The following is a 20,879-nucleotide window of genomic DNA, read 5'->3' on the forward strand; positions in this document are numbered from 1 at the left end:
AGCACATAAAATTACAATTAAAACATTTTTTGTTTGTTTTTGGGTCTCACCTGGTGACATTCAGGGGTTACTCCTGGCCATGAGCTGAGATATCACTCCTGGCAAACTCGGGGAACAATATAGGATGCCTGGAATCAAACCCAGGTCCATACTGGCTCAGCTGCGTGCAAGGCAAACTCCCTACCGCTGTGCTATCTCTCTGGCCCTTAAAACATTTTTGTTTGTTTTTAGGCCATCCCTAACCATGCAAAGGGCATACTCTTCGATCTGCAATCCAGGACCTTTTCTGGCAGTGCTCAGGAACCATATTTAAACTTAAAGATCAAATTCAGGTCAGCATTATGCAAAGCAGGTACTTTTTGTACTATTTTTCATTCTGACACTTGAAATAATCTGTAGTATTAGATGCATATGATAAAATTGTATAAGGAACTTAGGGAGAATATTCAGGCAGACAGGGATATGAGAAAACATTACTCCCGGAGAGTGTTGGGAAAATAATTTTTGTGTCTATTAGAACATTATCTGGCCAGAAGGACAGTTCCAATAAATTGTCAGAGAAGTAAATGAGTGCTTTGGGGGAAAGAATACTTTCAAAGATGACAAATGAAACTCAATAAGCAGCTCATGTTTTACATTCAGGAGTTCAAGGTTCAATGTAGGATCAATTAGCTACACTCTAAATTTACAGACCTTCAGAGACTTTGCCTGTATTCACTGATACTATTATTCACTATTTCTTATACATTTTGCAACTTCATTCTATCTGGGGGAAAATATTGCTTATCTTGTATAGCATGTATTCCAACATATCACTTCATTATAGTTGGGAAACAATTTTCAGAGAGATTGCATATTTTATTTTTATGAAGATACTTTTCTGAAATTGGAATAACCTGATGCCATATTATTTAAAGCATAAATTCAGATATTATAAACTTATTGTAACAATAATTTAGTGGTCTAAATTTTTTCATTATCAATATGAACATTCTAAAAATAGAGAGGGGATGGGATTTTCCTACTATCCTATAGTGACTACATGGTTATTCAGACCAGAAGAGCAGGATTGTATTCAAACATATGACAACAATTACCTTGTCTTATGATTTTATATTTTCTTAATCTTAAAATAAAACAAATAATTTGATTTTGTAGAATTTACTTTATTGACAAGTGAATCAAAGAAAATATATCTGAAACTCTCCCAGATGTAGACAGACTAATAAGTCTTCTAAGTTTAAGGAATCTGCTATAGACAATAAAAAGTAGGTGATAGGAACAAGATGATAACAACTGCCTCCAAAACCAGCTTTAACTCAGCATTTTCCATGATGTTTTAGGTTGATCTTTCCACCACTTTTCCTGTAGGCGAAAAAGACAAATGGAATTTTAGTAAAACATCTTAAGTACTCATTGTAGAGACTGGAAAAGAGCGAAACTATGTGAGAGATTATCATTTGATTCTACTATTTGACAAAGGTTAGTTAACATATTCATAGGGCAAATTTAAGTCGGCATAAATCTTGAGCAGTCTTCACATTTTAAAGTGTTTTACATTTTTAAATTTCAAGCATATATTCACTGAGTAAATATAAATGGTACATACAAATGGAAAAGTTAAAAGAATCAGGAAAACAAAGGAATTGTAGTTCTATTGGTTTATCTTGCTAGAGAAAAATCAATTAAACATTTATTATTTGGGAAACCTTATAGGCAAACTTTATTTTGCACCTCCCTAGTGATTGTATATTAAATAAAATTTTATCTTACACTGCTGCACTTCTAGGAAAAGTTTGGTATAACTATAATACCATTAATTTTGTTGTGATAAAATTATTCATGTATGCCTAAGTTTATTAAAATATAACTAACTTTATTATACAATATTGATTTTAAGTATAATACTTATTAAACTATGTATGTTCCCAGTTGTTACTGATAAGATTTTATGTAATCTCTATGTTTAGATATTTTTTTGCAAAATTAAGGTAATTAAGACAAACATAAAATTATCTCTCATATGAAAAAATGATGGTAGTGATTAAGAAAATCTGAGTTTAACAAGAAAAATTTTACTGCTTTTTGAGCAATAATACTAAAATATTGGTAGTTAAAACAAAATTTTATATATTATGGACTATAATCCACCAGGCAAATCACACAATATAGGATAAAATTCATAGCAACTGTTCTCCATATTAGAAACATGAGAATCAATACTTATTGGTGATTTGTCATTGTTAGAATTTGTTTTTAATTTGCAGAGTTGGGGATCTATCCTTGGACCTCACACATAGGACTTATATTCTCTGCTATTTAGGTCCATCCCAGTTCAATTTGGTACATTTACTATTAGTTAAATTTAAATCCAATTTATTATCAGTTAAATTTGATAAGTCTGGTAATGAAGACTAAATCTGTCATCTATTTTTATTCAAAGGTCTTTCTCATAAGACTGAGAGAGAATTGTTAAGAATTGTGTCATAGCAATGCATTATTTGATATTTTAGTTTTAAAAATAATTTGAATGAAATTATATTTTATTAATAAGTTTTCTAAAATATTTTTATGTTTCTGATTTTAATAAATTTTCAGATTTCATTGTATTTCTACAAATTTTCTTCAAATTTTAAAATGTTAATAGAAATGATAAAAACATATGTAATGAAAATTAATAAAGATTTTAATTAGAAAAAATAAAAAATTAAGCAACTTAGCTTTGTTTAAATTTTAAAGAATTTTTTCTTTAAGTTGGTTGGCAAAAAAATGTGGGTATAATGTGCTATACCGAGCAGTGAGCAGGGGTTGTTTTTGGATCTGTCCTTTCCCTGGCAGTATTGCAGGGACTATATGTAAATCTGGGTACAAGACTAGCATCCTGGTTGTGAGAGCTACATGGAAGATAAGTGTCATCCTTTACCACCTCTTTGAATCTAGACAGAGGAGTCAAATTTAATAACAAAATTAAGTAGCTACGAGTATGGCTTATCTTCCTTCCTTCCCTCCTTCCTTCCTTCCTTCTTTCCCTCCTTCCTTCCTTCCTTCCCTCCTTCCTTCCTTCCCTCCTTCCTTCCTTCCCTCCTTCCTTCCTTCCCTCCTTCCTTCCTTCCCTCCTTCCTTCCTTCCCTCCCTCCTTCCTTCCCTCCTTCCTTCCTTCCATCCTTCTTTCCCTCCTTCTTTCCTTCCCTCCTTCCTTCCCTCCTTCCTTCCCTCCTTCCTTCCCTCCTTCCTTCCCTCCTTCCTTCCCTCTCTCCCTCCTTCCTTCCTTCCTTCCTTCCCTCCCTCCTTCCTTCCTTCCTTCTCCTTCCTTCTCCTTCCTTTTCCTTCCTTCTCCTTTCTTCTCCTTCCTCCCTTCCTTCCCTTCCCTCCCTTCCCTCCCTTCCCTCCCTTCCCTCCCTCCCTCCCTCCCTTCCTTCCTTCCTTCCTTCCTTCCTTCCTTCCTTCCTTCCTTCCTTCCTTCCTTCCTTCCTTCTTCCTTCCAAAAGAAAAAAAAAGAAAAAAAAAGGACAAGAGTATGGCTTATAATAGTTTATTATGTAACATTTCTATTCTCATCCATTAATTTTCTTATTATTTCTTTTGTTTGTTTTGTTTTGTTTTGTTTTTTGGGGGGTCACACCTGGCAGCGCTCAGGGGTTATTCCTGGCTCTATGCTCAGATATCACCCCTGGCAGGCACAGGGACCATATGGGATACCGGGATTCAAACCACTGTCCTTCTGCATGAAAGGCAAATGCCTTACCTCCAAGCTATCTCTTTGGCCCCTCTTATTACTTTTTTTTTTTTTGGCCACACCCATTTGATGCTCAGGGGTTACTCCTGGCTAAGCACTCACAAATTGCCCCTGGCTTGGGGGGACCATATGGGACGCCAGGAATCAAACCGAGGTTCTTTGTTTGCAAGGCAGACACCTTACATCTAGCGCCACCTCAAAGGCCACTCATGTTACTTCTTAATGCTTTCTTATGTAATATTAAAAGAGGTATGAATAAGATTTTCTAGAATACTTCAAGGCAAATGTCAATGTTTTTTTGAAAGTGTATTTCTAAGAGACAGATTTGGAGTTTATTATACTTACGTCACTGCCTTGCAGAAGGCACATTTATTGCCATATGTCTGGCCATCAGAGCCACAGAGGGGGTTCGATTCCCGAGTACAGTAGACCTTGGGGTCCCCAAACTCACCACAGTCAATCTGTTAAAGCAAAGACATTTATATTAGTGCACTGTGTGCAATGGCAGAGCCTTTGAGAAACAGTTTCTTACAAATGTGAGGGTTAAGACAAATATTACAGGTTCAATTTTTTTCCACATATTTTTTTAATCTTGGAAAGACAAGATTTTACTTTCTATGAAACAGAATAGGAAACAAAATATGTATTTAAAGAATAGAATATGTATTTTAAGAACAGGTTGAAATACATTTTAAGTTAAAAACAAAGACATAAAAACCAATAGAAGGATTAGAAAATTAAAGTGAAGAAATACCTCTGATAAAATGAAAACAAATAGGATACAAAATAAGAAAGAAAAGCATTGAAATGGAGGATAAATTATGTAGGTCCAATACCCAAATAATAAAATTTTTTAGAAAGAAAGCAGAAGGGGAGAAACCATTAAATAAGTATTTTTTGAGGGCCCAGAGAGATAGCACAGTGGTGTTTGCCTTGCAAGCAGCCAATCCAGGACCAAAGGTGGTTGGTTCGAATCCCGGTGTCCCATAGGGTCCCTCGTGCCTGCCAAGAGCTATTTCTGAGCAGACAGCCAGGAGTATCCTCTGAGCACTGCCAGGTGTGGCCCAAAAACCAAAAACCAAAAAAAAAAATTTTTTTTTTGAATTATAGATTCAACTAAACTACTCATATGAATAAATTAAGTCGATCTCACAAGAACATGGAGACATTTTACATTAATCAGTTACTAATGTGAACACTAAACCTCAAGAAAATTAATTAAATTATTAATGCCACTCTACCTAGAAGTCTATATACCTGTACATATGCCTCATTACTCATCTGGTATTCTATATGCTACAGTTGATTTGCAGCTCATCCTCATTAACATTAAGTAGAAAAAATTCTCTAAAGAGTTGCATGAGGATCAAGAGTTTTACAACTGAATGCTAAAGTATTTTTAATACAGGAGATTTAAAATTTAATACATGAGACCATTATATACATTTTAAAAATTACATGGTGCTTACAAATCTTTAAAATAGTGTAGAACATAGTTAAGTTAGAGTGGTGAATTTAATGTTGCATTGATTTTTAATTATGTATATCCTGAGTCTTATAGAATGACTACAATGCAAGATTATGTCAATTTTTTAATGTCAATGTATTTTGTACTGTAACTAATATACATATTTATAATTCCATTCTTAAATTAAGAAGGTCAGTAAGCCTCAGAATCCTCACTATTTGTTTTTTATTTATTCCAATCTGTCTCTGTGTCACTGGTGTCTAGAAGACTTAGTGTTAGTTGCTGATGATGCAAAGTGTAATCACCACTTCTCTAATCTAGAAAAGAAAAAGAAAAATGTAGATAATTATGGTGCTATGTGTGTTTAATACCTCATAAAAGAAGCACTATGGAAATTGAATAGAAGTTAGGAAAGGACAGATCCGTCACATCATGGATGGGATGTGTGAGTTTCTGTCTTCAGATCTGTGAGGGAAAACAATAAAGTCTCTTACGTGAAAGAGACGCCTCCTTAAGCCACGTGGGAATCGTCCCTCTGATCTGGTGATATGGCCTCTTTTCTCCTTTAGAAAACAGAGAAGGAAGTGGCACTTGGCAAGGGCATTCTTAATGCCTTTAGGAATTTCTAGACTCCATCTACCTCCCAACACCCCCCCCTTTTTTTTTAATTGATTCCACCCTTAGAAATGAGAGTAATAGAGCAAGAAATTTCTATAAATGAAATCAAATTGATTTGAAAAAAGAAAGATTGATTTCTTACTTTCAAATTGTGGTGGCCTTCCATGATTTTTGAATTAACCTGAAGATTCAGAAGAATTAATTCTGACTTTTGCCAATTATATGATCTTGGATAAAGCATCCAAATGATCTGTACTCCTATTTTCTCAACTTAAAAATAAAAACAGTTGCCATACCTATCCCCATTATTTGTATAAGGATTAAATGTCATATATGCTTTGTAGAAAATTAATAAGGATATTTTGAAATATTCCTGGACTAGGAGTACAAAATTTAATCTTATTACAATACATGGAACCTTCTAAAATTATAGCCCTCTCCAGACCCTGAAAAGCTTCTATCACTCTTGCAAATGTAACATCAAATAGAAGGGCCCAAGATTCAGTGGTCAGTGCCTTCATTTAGTGAAGTGATTTAAGTAATGCTCTAAATCTCCAGTTCTTCAGGTGGAAGAAGAAATATATCAATGGGAGAAACAATAAATTTTTCCTAAATCTTCAACCCTTTCTATTTAGATTCTTTCTTCATAGTTATGTGAGAAATGTCAGCATTGCAACTGGGCACAGAAAAGTGGCACTCTCAGGAATCCCCAGTACTTGGGAAGGTAATGAATGTCTTTGCAAAGTCAGCCTATGAAACATGAGCAAGACAGCGGGTTATTAAAGTTAGAATTTGTGAGACCACAGACCTGATAACTTGAAAAAAGTAGACCAGGATTACTGAACTTCTCATGCCTCTGATTGAAATTTTTCAACTTTACATGATTAATTTTTTAATCCTTTAAAATCTAAACAACATTTACAGTGAAAGCCAAAATGTAACTAGACCTAGGTAGAATGATCTTTTCACCTTTAAAGTTTCCTTTTTTTTTCTTTCCTTTTTTGCTGGGGATTTGGGGGCACACCTGTCAATACTCAGGTCTCACTCCTGGCTCTAGACTCAGGAATTATTCCTGGCTGGCTCAGGGTACCATACGCGATGCTAGGCTGCCCAGTGCAAGGTAAATGTCCTATCATCTGTACTATACTTTGGTCTCTAGAGTACAGACACCTAAGCACTAGCATCTTGAACCAAATTGAAATGCACTTATATTCTTAAGTGTCATTGATTGACTTAGACTGAGCTAGGTTGGATTTTATTCCTCTATTGCATTAGCTCCATAATCTCTGCAAACAATTCATTGTTTTGAGTTTAAATTACTTTATCCTTGGTCTAACAGGGGTCCTCAAACTTTTTAAACAGGGGGCCAGTTTACTGTCCCTCAGACCATTGGAGGGTCTGACTATAGTAAAAACAAAACTTATGAACGAATTCTTATGCACACTGCATATATCTTATTTTGCAATGAAGAAACAAAACAGATACAAATACAATATGTGGCCCGCGGGCCATAGTTTGAGGACCATTGGTAGGATAACACAGTAGGTAGGATGTTTATGTTGCACTAGGCCAAGATAGGCTTGACTCTTGACATCCCATATCATCTCCCCAAGCACTGCCAAGAGTGATCCCTGAGCCCAGAGCCAAAGGCCAAGAATAAACCTTGAGGGTTGGAGCGGTGGTGCTGTGGTAGGATGTTTGCCTTGCACGCGGTTGACCTAGGATGGACCTGGGTTCGATCCCCATCGTCTCATATGGTTCCCCCAAACTTGGAGCAATTTCTGAGCCCATAGCCAGGAGTAACCCTTGAACACCACCGGATGTGCCCCCCACCAAAAAATAAACTTTGAGCACATCTGAGTGTGGCCCTAAAACAAATAAATCAAAAAATACTTCATCCTTGGGGCTGGAGAGATAGCATGGAGGCAGGGCATTTGCCTTGCATGCAGAAGAATGGTGGTTTGAATCCCGGCATCCCATATGGTCCCCCAAGCCTGCCAGGAGCAATTTCTGAGTGTAGAGCCAGTAGTAACCCCTGAGCGCTGCTGGCTGTGACCCCAGAAAAAATACATTTAAAAAATACTTCATCCTTATCAGGAGATTGGCAATGCCTATCGTCGGTGATTGTTTAGCTAATAAACCCTACCAAAACACTCAAAAACATTAAGTATCAAATTGAATATTGCTAATATAAATTTTAACAATGTAATTGAATCACATTCTATAGCTTTTAGAATCCATTGTCTTTTACTCTATTTTGCCTTAAGTGTTTCTGTAAATTAAGATTTAACAACCACCTCCACTATGTCCTTTGACTATTCAACTTCCTGAGACTGTTGGGTATTTAATATCAGAATTTAGTACCCTTATGGTTCTTCAAAAAAGAAAAGAAGGACCATTCAACAATCCGGACTTGGGTTGTCTATCCAAGATTGTCATCTTTGTTAATAGTGAATGGAATTTCATTTAATCATACTAAAAATGTGTTGATTTTGCCAATAAATAAACTGCAGTGTTACTTATAGTTTACTCTATATTTGTAGCTAGCTTTTCTAGTTCCAATGAAGTTTTGTAACATCTTTCTGCACGCGCGCGGGCGCACACACACACACACACACACACACACACACACACACACACACACACACACACACACACAATGAGTCCCAACCCCAACCATGTAAAAGTGTTTTCTTTAATGTACTGTGGTTAAATAAGATCCTTTTTTGTGATTCATACCCTCCTGTGATTTGACTTTTACTTCCACTGCTTCACATCTTTTTGTTCTACTGAACTTGCTATAGAATTTGATGAATTTTATTCATTTCAAGATAAATCCACAGAATATTTATAAACATTTTCATGATTTAGTGATGTGTATGTTGCTAGTGATTAATATACTTTTTTTGTTTCTACCAAGTGTCCAAAGGATTATTCTCTATATCTTTCATGTCTTATTCCTGAATATTCAGAATGGTTATTTTTATATATGACAATTTTATGTACATTATATTCTCTCAAAACATGTATTTTCTAGCTATTTGCCTAGGCTTTTTTCTTAAATCTTCATCAAAATCTAAAATGTGACTTTTTTAATTGTCAGAAGTGTGTACAGATTATCTCTTGTCAACAATTGATTTACAAGTTAATATTCCTTATATTTAACAACAAAATTTGTCTTTTCACATATATTAATTTTACATTCTAATTTTCATAATAATATCATTCATATTTCTTACCCTACTCTCAGACTAAAACATTGACCTGCATCTTTCTCTTAGATTGTTACTTTTTATATATTTCTTTGAATAAAGTCCCTTTCATCAAATTCAAGTGTATTTATTGCTTAGCCAATGCAATCAGTTCTGCTCTTCTCTCTGCTTTGATTCCTGAAAAATTCAAAATATCCCTATATTTAGAGAGAAGTTACCTTGTGTTTAACTAGTAAGCATTATATTTATTTAGAAAGCTGTATTAATCAAAATACAGTATACACTATTTTTTTTTTTCTGTTGCTGAGCAGAAAAAACTTGGACTCATGGAAGCTAATTAAATTAGTGTCGGGATCCTATACAGCCTTGGCTATATTGGTAAATTCTCTGAAACTTCAGTGTTCATATCTGTATTTCGTTGTAAAAGCTAGTTATCATCTTCAAATTGTATAATGGACTCTTTGGTATATTAATTAAAAGTTAATTAAGTTTAATTACAATTTGTTATGTCATCTTTTTACAATACAAATGTGAAATTAGATATCCAATAGATATTAGATTAAAAATTCTCTCATTTATAAAATATTAACATTTTGTTTATTTTCATCTAGAATAATTTGTTTAAGCAATTGAATATATTAATACCAGGTATATAAACATGGAGAAAACCAAAAAATAAAGACAATTACAATAAGTAATTTCTAAAAGCAAAATTGATTTAATTCAAAATACTCTTCATACTCTGCCATTGTATCTTTTAAACACTTGATATTTTATAAAATTTATTTAATAAAAGTTACTAGTGACAAATAAAAAAATTTAATTTTAAATTATGAATTTTAAAAGTATTAATTTTTATTAATTAATCAATCAATTAATTAAATAATTAATGTTGGTTTTTTTGGGTCACACCCAGCAGCACTCAGGGGTTACTCTTAGCTCTATGCTCAGAAATCACTCCTGGCATTGAATGCTTATGCCTGACAATTTAAAAAATTGCCAGCATATTTAAAGGAAAGATTTTCTAAAACCATGATTTCTGAAAGTTTAGGAGCATATAAGTTCAACTTGAATAATCTTTCTAAATAGATGAAACTTTTATAAATCATTAATTTAGGATTCTAACTATATTTTCATTTTGGATGCTTCATTGTGGAGAAATTTCTTGGCATGGGAGAAATCTTTTTTCCTATTGTGTTGGCACTAACAGACTTACCTGGGTTTTATGAGGTCAATTTCAACTTCTATATGCATGTAGGTCTATAAGCTCCCTTCTATGTAGGCAAAAAGAGATATGATTCTATCTGAAAAGTGGAACATTTCTACCCTTTTTTGTTTGAGTAGAAAAGAAAAATATTGGCAAGCTATCCTTACCTTATATTCATTTAGTTACAAGGAACTCAAAGGTCATTGTATCCAAATCTTTATGTTCTATATGTAGTTCAAAAACAATAAGGGACTAATAACTTCTCAAATCACACATTTAGTAAGTATATAAATTAGAACTCATCTTTAAAATGTTTAAATACTCCAAAATCAGTGTATTCCTAAATTAATAATTATATATTTTTTCAAATTTAAATCCCTTCCAATACTGTGTGTTTAGTAGTCTCAATGTGGTATCTAGGATTTATATATTTAATAAATATTTCAGTTGATCCTAAATAAAAGACTATAAACTTGGTCTGTTCGTGTAAAGAAATAAAATCAGCGTGAAGATTTTGAACAAACTTCTAAAAACACAAATTCTAAGAAGCAAATATGGAAATCAGTAAAATCAAAGTCCCAAGAAGAGAACAACTCTATGTTAAAGATAAAATGAGGATTGCATTGTGATCTTATATTTTACTACAATGTGGAAGATAAAAGGCATTTCATTCTTGTTTTAATATTAAACATAGACTATTTATATGCATTTAAAAGCAACAAGAAGCATACTGATAGGTAGATATAGAGTAGATAAATGATAGATAGATAGATAGATAGATAGATAGGTAGGTAGGTAGGTAGATAGATAGATAGATAGATAGATAGATAGATAAAAAGAAAAAACCTTTTGTAGATGCAAGAGATAAAAAGCCCAGAATGAACATTTGTTATCCCAATTTTTTAAATTAAATTATGTTTCAATGAGTGAACCAGTCATGTATGATAAGTAATAAAGACTAAATAAGTTTTCTGTCTACTCTGTTGTGTTAATTTGTAATGGGAATAATCTGTGTCCTAATTCAGAATACTTTAATTATTAATCAACAACTAATTATGTTATATTCCAAATGATCCCACTGTTTATATGACTTAAGTATTCTGTGAAGTGAATAATATCAGTTTTCTACAGCTGTGGATAATTTGTCTTAATTTTCCCAAATTCATTCAGTGAAATCTGTAACAGATCATAAATATTAATAATTCAGAATATCTGCCAATCATCACCCATAGATAGAAAAGATAGAAAAGAAGAGAGTCAGAAAATATTAAAATGTAAGCACTGACCTGTCCTTGACTGAAGACACCTGTGGGGGGGGGAGACAACAAAAAAACCAAACTGTAATTTTTGAATGTGAAATGCCAAGCCAGAAATATTACTTCTTTTTTGGTGGGGTACTCAGGAGTTACACCTGCCAGTGCTCAGGAGTTACACCTGGCTCTGCAGTCAGCAATAATTACTGGTGTTGGTTGAGGAACCATATAAAATGCTGGTGATTGGACCTGAGTTGGCCGCATACAAGGCAAGTGCCCTACTCACTGTACTATCACTCCAGTCCCATGATTTTTAATTCTTAGTCATTCCAACAAGCCAGAGCATGGTTGCTTTATGTATATATAAATTTATATATATATATATATATATATAAAGCATATATATGCTTTCTTCATAAGAAACAGTAGAAACAGAAAAGTGATAAATAAACCTTAATGGGATAATATTTTTTTAGAGATTGGAGTGGAAGCAATAAAAAATTAGTTGAAGAAACTGGAGTTTCATAATATAGTCCTGGGTCACCAATGTATTACTTTGGGAATAAATTAATAATTCCTGGGTTAATTTTGAAGAACTTGAACTCAAAAGTTGGCTGTAGTTACAGTGCCTTGACCCCTGTACTGGGTCAAGGCAGTTGTCATGCATGCTGTTGGCCAGGGTTCAATCACTATATGTTCCAAAAGTAAGCTCTGATTATAGAGTCAGAAGTAAGTCTTGAACACAGATGGATGCGGCCCAAGAACCAAAAACAAAAAAGGTTTTTTCTAATTTTGACATTCCTAGGGTAATACAAATAGTCTGGCACTAATTTTAAACATTAAAAAATAGAGTTTCAAGTATGTAATATACCAACTTCAAACCCATTACAAACTAGTGTGATTTTGGGCTGGAGAGATAGCATAGAGGTAGGGCGTTTGCCTTGCAATGCAAAAGGACGGTGGTTTGAATCCTGGCATCCCATATGGTCCCCTGAGCCTGCCGGGAGTGATTTCTGAGCATAGAGCCAGAAGTAACCCCTGAACACTACAGGGTTTGATTCTGCCCCCCCCAAAAAACTAGTGTGATTTTAAAAATTAAATAATAGAGTATTAAGCATATAATAATTCAACTTCAAACCCACTACCAATCCAGAGTCATCCTGCATCCTTACAAAACTCATTATTTAAAAAATTTATTTATTATGGCTTCAGTTACCATTCTCTTAATAGTATTTATTAATACAATTTTATATTGTACACAAAAATAGTTGCCACATTGTTCAAGACCTTTAAACAATAAATAGTCTTATACCATTATTCTCAAGACAGTAAATGCCATTATATTCTTTTTATTCAGTTTTAATGACTGGGAAAATATAGACTGGTGAAAATAAAGTCATATTTTCTGTAATTCATTTATTTTGTAACTTTCTTCTAATTTATGGCACATAATAAAATTTGTAAACAGAATGTTGTATCTGTTTCTCTATTTTAAGTTTAAATAAATAGCTTATTATTAAAATAATAATTTTAGGTTAGGTTCCATATTGCTAAACTTTTCATCTTTAGCCATGTCTAAACACCTAAATCCTAACCACTTCTCACATATAAATCCACATCAATTTACAACAATTATTATATTAAAAATACAATCCTCCTCCAGTGTTTTTCAGCCCTCATTCAAGGATACATAGATATACCTAGAGTACTCTCTGTTCATGCGGATAAGGAAAGAAGAATAATTTTACATTTGTAGTATGTTGATTGTCTACCAGGATAATCAAACCTTATTAAAGCTGTGTTACTAGTATTAAAATACAGATTATTAGGACAATCACATGAAATCTTCAATAAAGCATGGGAGTCTATGTTATCACAACCATTTCAACTCATTTTTATTATGAAGAAAAATTTTATCATTATAACTTTGTCATTATTACATTCTAACTGTTTAGATATGAACATAAGAAATATTTTCCCAATGCTAAGAAGAAATATTTTCCCAATGCTTTATATCTAGGAAATGTCAAAGCAGAAGCAGGATGAATAATTTGCAATGTCTGAGTTCAATCTAGAATTGTTATTAATAAACTTTAATTATGACAACACAGCAGGCATTTCCAGAATGCTTACTTTGTCATCATTACTATTTTAAGCACTTTATATGCAATAGCACTTTGGTATGTGTTGCAGATAAAGCCTAAACCCCTTCAAGTACGCCTATATTATGGTAACAAAGAAGTTTTATCATTATAAAAATCAAAATCATTATAATCATTGAAGGCTCTTAGGACGTTCTATAAAAATTACTAGAAGTTTTAAATATGATGATGAATACACTATTTCCATTTATTCTAAATTTGAAAATTGATTTTAAGAAAACAACTCACCTGAGATAAAGCAGAAAAGAGTCAGAGAGAGGAGCATAAAGAGACCTGATACTTTCATTATGCCAGTTAGCTCTGTCAGATCAAGGATGTTTGTTCCACTCTGGTTCTCTGTCAAGAAACTTTGCAGAGCACTAATACACACACTAAGACATATATTTATATAGAGATGATCAAGGGAGTTTGGATCTCCACCTTCTTTATAAACACATTCTAAAACCATATGAAGCTCTATGCATCTCAGGTATTTATTGAGACCTGTAACCAACTTAAAGATGTGTTTCATACTTCCCATCCATTCCAAAAATTATGTGACACTTATATGAGTCGCACCTTAGATCTTATTAATAATAGACTGTTCACTTTCCTGATCTACATTTTCTTAACTAATGCTTCCTCTCTTCTCTTTCAGCCAAGGTTTTATTACCTGGAAGGGATGATTCACGGGTGGATACCTTTCAGGCTGGTCTCATATGAGTAAGCACAGGGGAATGGTTTCATGGGTGTAATTGTCTACCTTATTTAAGGTCTACCTTAAGGGAGAGACATTCCATATCATGAGCTTCAAATACAACTTTAAAATACTTTATGAGCATAAGTACATTTTAATAGTTTCTTTTCAGTCAACTCTAATTTTAAAACTTGTTAATTTATAAAATTGTTGTAGTCAACAGTCAAGTTCTAGTAATTTTGAGTCAAAAACAAAGAAGCCATTTATTTTCTCAATTATTTAGACTGATTTATTATACAGAACTTATTTTTAATACTTGCTCAATTGAGGAATACTTGATATTATCATTTTCTGCAGTATAAAGCCAGCAGCCATAAAAGCACATTATATTTTAACTCCTAAGTAATATATATATATTTATATATAGTATATATTTAAGTATATGCATATACTTCTCTTAAAACTTAGATGAATCCCAATAATTTCCATGGTCTATGTAATTGCAAGACAGATCAGAGAGAGGGAAGCCTTAGCTTTCTTTTGGGGAATGGGAACAAATAATAAATGGTTCTAGAGATCCTGAAGAGTCTCACACAATTCCAAACAACTATTTAAATCACATGAAGAAAATTACAGCAATATAAATATAATAAAATTTAAAATATCACAAATTTTAAAAATTAATACAACGTATATAAACTACAATAATTTAAATATCTGAATAACTCCTTTTAATGTAGTTACTTTGAAAAATATCTACATATAGTTCAGATAACTGAGAACAATTAATTCTCAGATTAATAGTTGTTCTTTTAAAAAATTACACATTATTAGTAATATAATTTGATTAATTTTAGAAATTGTTTTTAAATGGTGAATATGTTTATTAAAATGGTATATAAAATGGTATAAATTAAGTCTGACTATAATAGAACAAAAATTTTTTTCAATTATTTATTTGCCTTTGGGGGGGCACACTCAGCAGCGCTCATGAGTTACTCGTGGATCTGCAGTTCAGTAATCACTCTTGGCAGGCTCAGGAGACATCTGGGATGCTGGGTATCAAACCTGGATCAGCCTTGTGCAAGGCAAATGTCCTACCCGCTGTGCTATTGTTCCAGCCTTTAAAGACATAAACTTAAAGGGAAAATGAAAGAGTCTGGGAGAAGCACAAAAAGACTGACAGGCTATGAAGAATGCAAAACTTGTGTTTGACAAGTAGTTAGAGTACAACCATCCAACAGCTGTAGGTATGCCTTAGCATGTATACATAGGCACTCATGTATTCATTAACAATACTGTATTTCATTTATCTTTAACACTTCATGGGAAGATGAATAAGAATGGTGAACAATAATTAGGTAATGCTTAGAGAATATGAATATTTCACATAAGAATCGCCCAATTTTGCTTGTGGACCTTAATTTTATTTGATTATTAAGTGATATGGTATAAAGTTGGAAACATTAAATCACCTTCTATGTTGAGTTTTAAATTTCATTGCCACTTCTCTTCACTGTTCCTTTCCCACTGATTTTGTTTGCTCCCTTTGGTCTTTTTCCATTTCCTCTTCTGTGATGTTATTATCAGAATAGTCTATACATAACTTCTTAAGTAAACTGACATGAGTTCAAAAGCATTAACAAATAAACTGAAATAAAAGAAAAACAATCTAATAGCTGTAATCAGTGAGATCCTTCTAAAATTGCTGATTAAATATCTTCTTTCCTGATATTTGTTCTTTATCTCAATTCTATTCTTTAATCCCTCCCCCAAATTGCAGTTTCCACCAGGAAAAAATAAATTTCTCTTCCTTTCTTCTTTGCTTCCATCCTTCCTTCCTTCCCTCCTTTTTCCTTCCTTTCTTCTACCTTCTTTTCTTCATTTTATCTTCCTTTCATTATTTTTCTTGTTTTTTTTTCTTTCTCATGTTTTAGCTGTACAATATTGCTGCATCATGTTCAGTACCAAAAAAAAAGAATCAATATTTTTTCATCTTTGTCCCTATTCTCTACCCATCTGCCCTGTTACTCCCACCTTCACTTAGTAATTTCAATTCTGCTTGTCTTTTCACTGGAAATTTCTCTTTTCTTGCTTTGTTTCTTTAACTACTACAATATGAGAGATTATCCAGTATATGTATTTCTCTTTCTGACTTACCTTTGCTTTCTATAATATTTTCTCTTTTCTTGCTTTGTTTCTTTAACTACTACAATATGAGAGATTATCCAGTATATGTATTTCTCTTTCTGACTTACCTTTGCTTTCTATAATACTAGTCCTAGCAATATATTGTAAATTTCAAGATTTCTTTAGAAATAACCCATTTGTTTCCTTTATGTGCTCTGCCATGTTTTTTTATCTCAAGACCATGGCCTTTAAGTGGTGCTTATCTTTATTGTTGGAGTGTTCACTGGATGTTTTATTTGACAATTCTTTTTGTACTGTTTTGGAGTTCCACCTCCTTTTCCCCCTTAGTCTCTCAAAGCTAGGATGAGAGCTTCCAGAAGGACTCCGCCCATTTTCGGAGTATTTGATTTTTTCCCCAGTTTATTACTTTTCTCTTCTTCAAACAAAACCACATAACTTGAACTATCTAGTCCCGCCTCCCAACTAGAGTGGGAAATAAGGGAGGTAGCAAGGCCAAACAGGTGTAGGACCACTAAGTAGTTAGCTAGGCACAGAGGGGACCATTTATTCTGGCAGCCCCGGAGGTGAGGTAGGAGGATATGGGAGGTAGGACGGGAACGGAGGTGGAGGGAGGACAATTCGGTGATGGAAATTCCCCTGATTTTATATTAATATGTACCTAAAATATTATTGTCAATGATATGTAGGCTACTATGATTAAAATAAAATTATACTAAAAAAAAAAAGAAAAACACAAAGAACTGACTCTGGGTTACATCATCAAGGAGATAAGTAGCAGGGGGCTGGAGAAGTAAGAAAAATAAAGCCAAACAGGATGTGACGTTATTTTTTCTTTAAAAAAATATAATAAATAACCCATTTGTAAAACTTATGATTGAATAAACAACAAATTACAAAGTAATTGTTCATCTTCATGTGAATAACTCTTTTCTACTAGTGAACCCCTGAATTCTTCCCTTGATGCCCCAGATCCCATCTCATTATACCTTCAGGTTTATCCACTGGCTTTAGAATCCACATATACTTGTGCCATGTATATGTCATGTATCTCCATACATATGCCATTGAATTTTCATTTTGTCTAATATTAATTTGACTGACCAATACAAGGATAAATCCATAGAGGTAGAAAAGAACATTCTGTCCACAGATACATTAATAAATAGCTTTTATGTTTGTTACCAATACTGAAAAAATGTTGAGCAAAACAACTTCATGGACTTTCCACAAATTTATCTTCAAGATATATCAGACCTATTCAATTTTTCATCGTGAGTTTCAGGCTCTCATGCCTATGAAAAACATGAGATATTTGACATCTGACATTTTTTAAATTTTGAATTTAAGTCATTGTGATTTAAAAAGTTATTTATAATTGGGTTTTAAACATATAATGTTTCAGAAAAAATCTGAACATTAGTGTCAATTTCTTTCACTAATGTTCCTGGAGTATATTCCATATCACCAACATCTGTCCTGGAAACCATAACAAGCACTTTTTTAAGTTCGGTTGTTAAAGTTGGCCTCATGATTTCCTTGTTGTTGACTCAGGCTTGGATATTTCTTAACACCACCAATGCACCTGAGACACCTTAACCCCTATCCCATGCCATTTTATAAGTGTCTCTCTACTCCTTCACTTAATTTCTTTTCTTCTTCTACTAATCTGGGACCTAGAGTGTTCTCAACAGCCCTCATTAATCCATTGCAGCTCTTCATGCAGTATTCTAAATACCACATATAAGTGATGTAATTTTGAGTTTATCCTTAATCTCTGTTTTACTTCATTTAACATAATATCTTCTAGTTCCATCCATGTTGCAGCGATTACATGATTGCATCTTTCTTTATAATCGTGTAGTATTTTATTGTGTATAAGTACAACACTTTCATGATCTACTCGTTTATTGTTGGACATCTAGATTGATTCCAATTCTTAGCTATTGTAGTAAATGCTGCAATGAATAGTTGTGTGCATACATCCTCGAGGATGGATTTCTTTTTCTGTCCTCAGGATAGATACCCAAAATGTGGATTTGCTGGGCCATATGACAATTCTATTCTAAGTTTACTGAGAAACCTTCATACTGGTTTCCATAGGGGTTAGACCAGACCATATTCTCACCAGCAATGAATGAGAGTCCTTTTCCACTACAACCCCACCAATAAATATTGTTCCAAATATTTTTGATAAGTGTCATCCTCACTGAGATAAAAATGTCATCTTTGTATTGCCCTAATAGCTTACTAAGTGATTATGACCATTTTCCCATGTGTCTTATAGTCATATTTTGGTCTTCTTGAGAGAACTTTCTATTCATTTCTTCTCCCCATTTAAATGAAATTTTTATATTGTAAGGGACTAATTTTTGTGAGTACTTTATATATCCTACACCTCAACCCTTTTTCTGATGTATTGAGTGAAAATATTTTCTTCCACTCAGTCAGCATTTTTAGCTTTAATTCATGTTTCTTTTGCCATACAAAGCCTTTTTAGTTTGATACAGTTCCATTTCTTTTTTTAAATTTGTCCTTTCCATTGGCATATTGTTGAAGACTTCATGAGGTCTAGCTTTGAATTGTTTTGAAAGAATATGAGTGGCTTCTTTTAGTCATCCTCACTTTCTTTCCAGAATGGTCATATTATCTAATTTTCTGTTCCTCCTATCATAGACAGCTCCTATTCCAAAGTTAACTTAATTTTCTCTTTATTTCTGTTATATCCTATTTTCCTAACTTACCTTATACTATTATCTTTGCCTTCCATATCATTTCTATTAATGGCTTCTTATATAACTTTTATTAATTGTATAACAAGAATGGCAAAAGAAAATACTATTCATAGAACATTGCTGTACTCCTCTGAGGCATACATCCTATACAGGTAGTACAAAGATCAACTCGGGATTTCTTTATAAAATTTATTTGGATACAATGAATTTCAAAAAAAAAATCTACAGAGTATAACATTTAAGTATTTAACAGAAATAAAGTAAAACACACAATTTTCTAAATTTTCTAAAATAAATATTTGCACTTAAAATAAAAATTAGCACTTAGTGGTTACTACCTCCTATAGATGGTTCTCTTAGTTGCCTTACTTGCTCTGGCTTTAAAGGCATTTGTGGTTTATATTCTTTCCTTTTAATACCAAAAATACTTATGTTTTTTATTTTTATTTTTTGTTTCTTTTATTTTGTTTCTGAGACAGAAGTGGTTGTGCTCAGGGATTGTTCCTGTCTCTGTGCTAGCTCCTTGCATGTTCTTGTTTTGTTTTGGTTCACACCCAACAGTGCTCAGGAGTTATTCCTGGCTCTGTGCTCAGAAATCACTCCTGACTCGGGAACCATATGGAATGCCAGGGTTTTAACTTGCTTCAGTCCTGGGTCAGCCGCATGCAAGGCAAACACCCTATCACTCCAACCCCACCATGCATGTTCATGAGATCATAAATAATGCCAGGAATTGAACCAGGGTTAGAAGCATACAAAACAAATGCCTTTAGACCTGATCTCCCCAAGGTTGCCCCTGATAGTACTGGACAGGTAAAGCATTTCTGTTTTCAATCATACTCAACCCTTGGGGCCAGAGAGGGCACAGTGATAAAGCATTTTTTTTGCATGCAGCTGACCTAGGACAGACCTTGGTTCGATCCCCCAGTGTCCCATATGGTCTACCAAGTCAGGAGCAATTTCTGATCGAAATAGCCAGGAGTAATCCCTGAGCGTCACCGCTGTGGCCCAAAAAAAACAAAAAACTAAAACAACAACAACAATAACAACAAAAAAACTCAACCCAATGTTTCATGCCTGACAAATTTGTTTGACATACCAGTGCTCAGATATCATCTGAATTACACTTGGAGGTAATCTTTTACTAGGAGTTTCACACATCCTAGTCATGTGCTCTAACTTCCAAAAAAGTCCCTTGGTTTTATTTCTTAAAGTCTGATTTTGTATATGTGTTTTTATATTAAAATGTTAAAGCATAGCATGAATTTGGGTAAGAAGATATTATAGTGTAGGTTAAGTAGGACTATTAAACAATGCCATTTCCAATGTGCCAAAAATGTCAATATACTTAGATAAATTCTTCGTTTTTTCCCTTTGATTTTGGGGCCACACATGGCAGTGCTCAGTGATTATTCCTGTCTCGACATTCAGTGGTCACTCCTGACTGATTTGGGAGACTATATATGGTGCTGGGGAGTGAACCCTGATTGGCTGCACCTTCCTGCTATATTAGTACTACAATCTCAAAATATTTTCTTTTTCATTTTTGAGGGGGATATTGGGTGAATGGACATAACTGTCAGTGGATCTGTGCTCAGGGATCATTATCGTAGTATTCAGGGGACCATAACAGGTGCCAGAGAAACAAACATGGGTTGACTATA

The 20,879-nt window shown here is 33.5% G+C and overlaps 1 protein-coding gene across 1 annotated transcript; it reads right to left on the reverse strand.

Moving 5' to 3' along the window:
• Positions 1–1,319: 1,319 nt before the first annotated feature.
• Positions 1,320–13,942, reverse strand: LOC126024774 (serine protease inhibitor Kazal-type 6-like). The gene is made up of 4 exons (XM_049785245.1): positions 13,885–13,942; positions 11,528–11,547; positions 4,082–4,197; positions 1,320–1,365 (listed from the first exon to the last, which is right to left on the reverse strand). The coding sequence occupies exons 1-4, from the start codon at positions 13,940–13,942 to the stop codon at positions 1,320–1,322; spliced, it is 240 nt and encodes a 79-aa protein (XP_049641202.1).
• Between the last annotated feature and the right edge of the window lie 6,937 nt (positions 13,943–20,879).

The sequence above is a fragment of the Suncus etruscus genome, chromosome 12, assembly GCF_024139225.1.
Source record: "Suncus etruscus isolate mSunEtr1 chromosome 12, mSunEtr1.pri.cur, whole genome shotgun sequence".
NCBI lineage: Eukaryota > Metazoa > Chordata > Mammalia > Eulipotyphla > Soricidae > Suncus > Suncus etruscus.

Excerpts from the sequence above, each read along its gene's own strand:
- LOC126024774 (XM_049785245.1), bottom strand. The coding sequence starts at position 13,942 with ATGAAAGTATCAGGTCTCTTTATGCTCCTCTCTCTGACTCTTTTCTGC. Across the intron at positions 11,548-13,884 it reads TCTTTTCTGCTTTATCTCAG|GTGTCTTCAGTCAAGGACAG; the intron begins GTGAGTTGTTTT and ends CCCCCCCCACAG. Across the intron at positions 4,198-11,527 it reads GTGTCTTCAGTCAAGGACAG|ATTGACTGTGGTGAGTTTGG; the intron begins GTCAGTGCTTAC and ends TTGCTTTAACAG.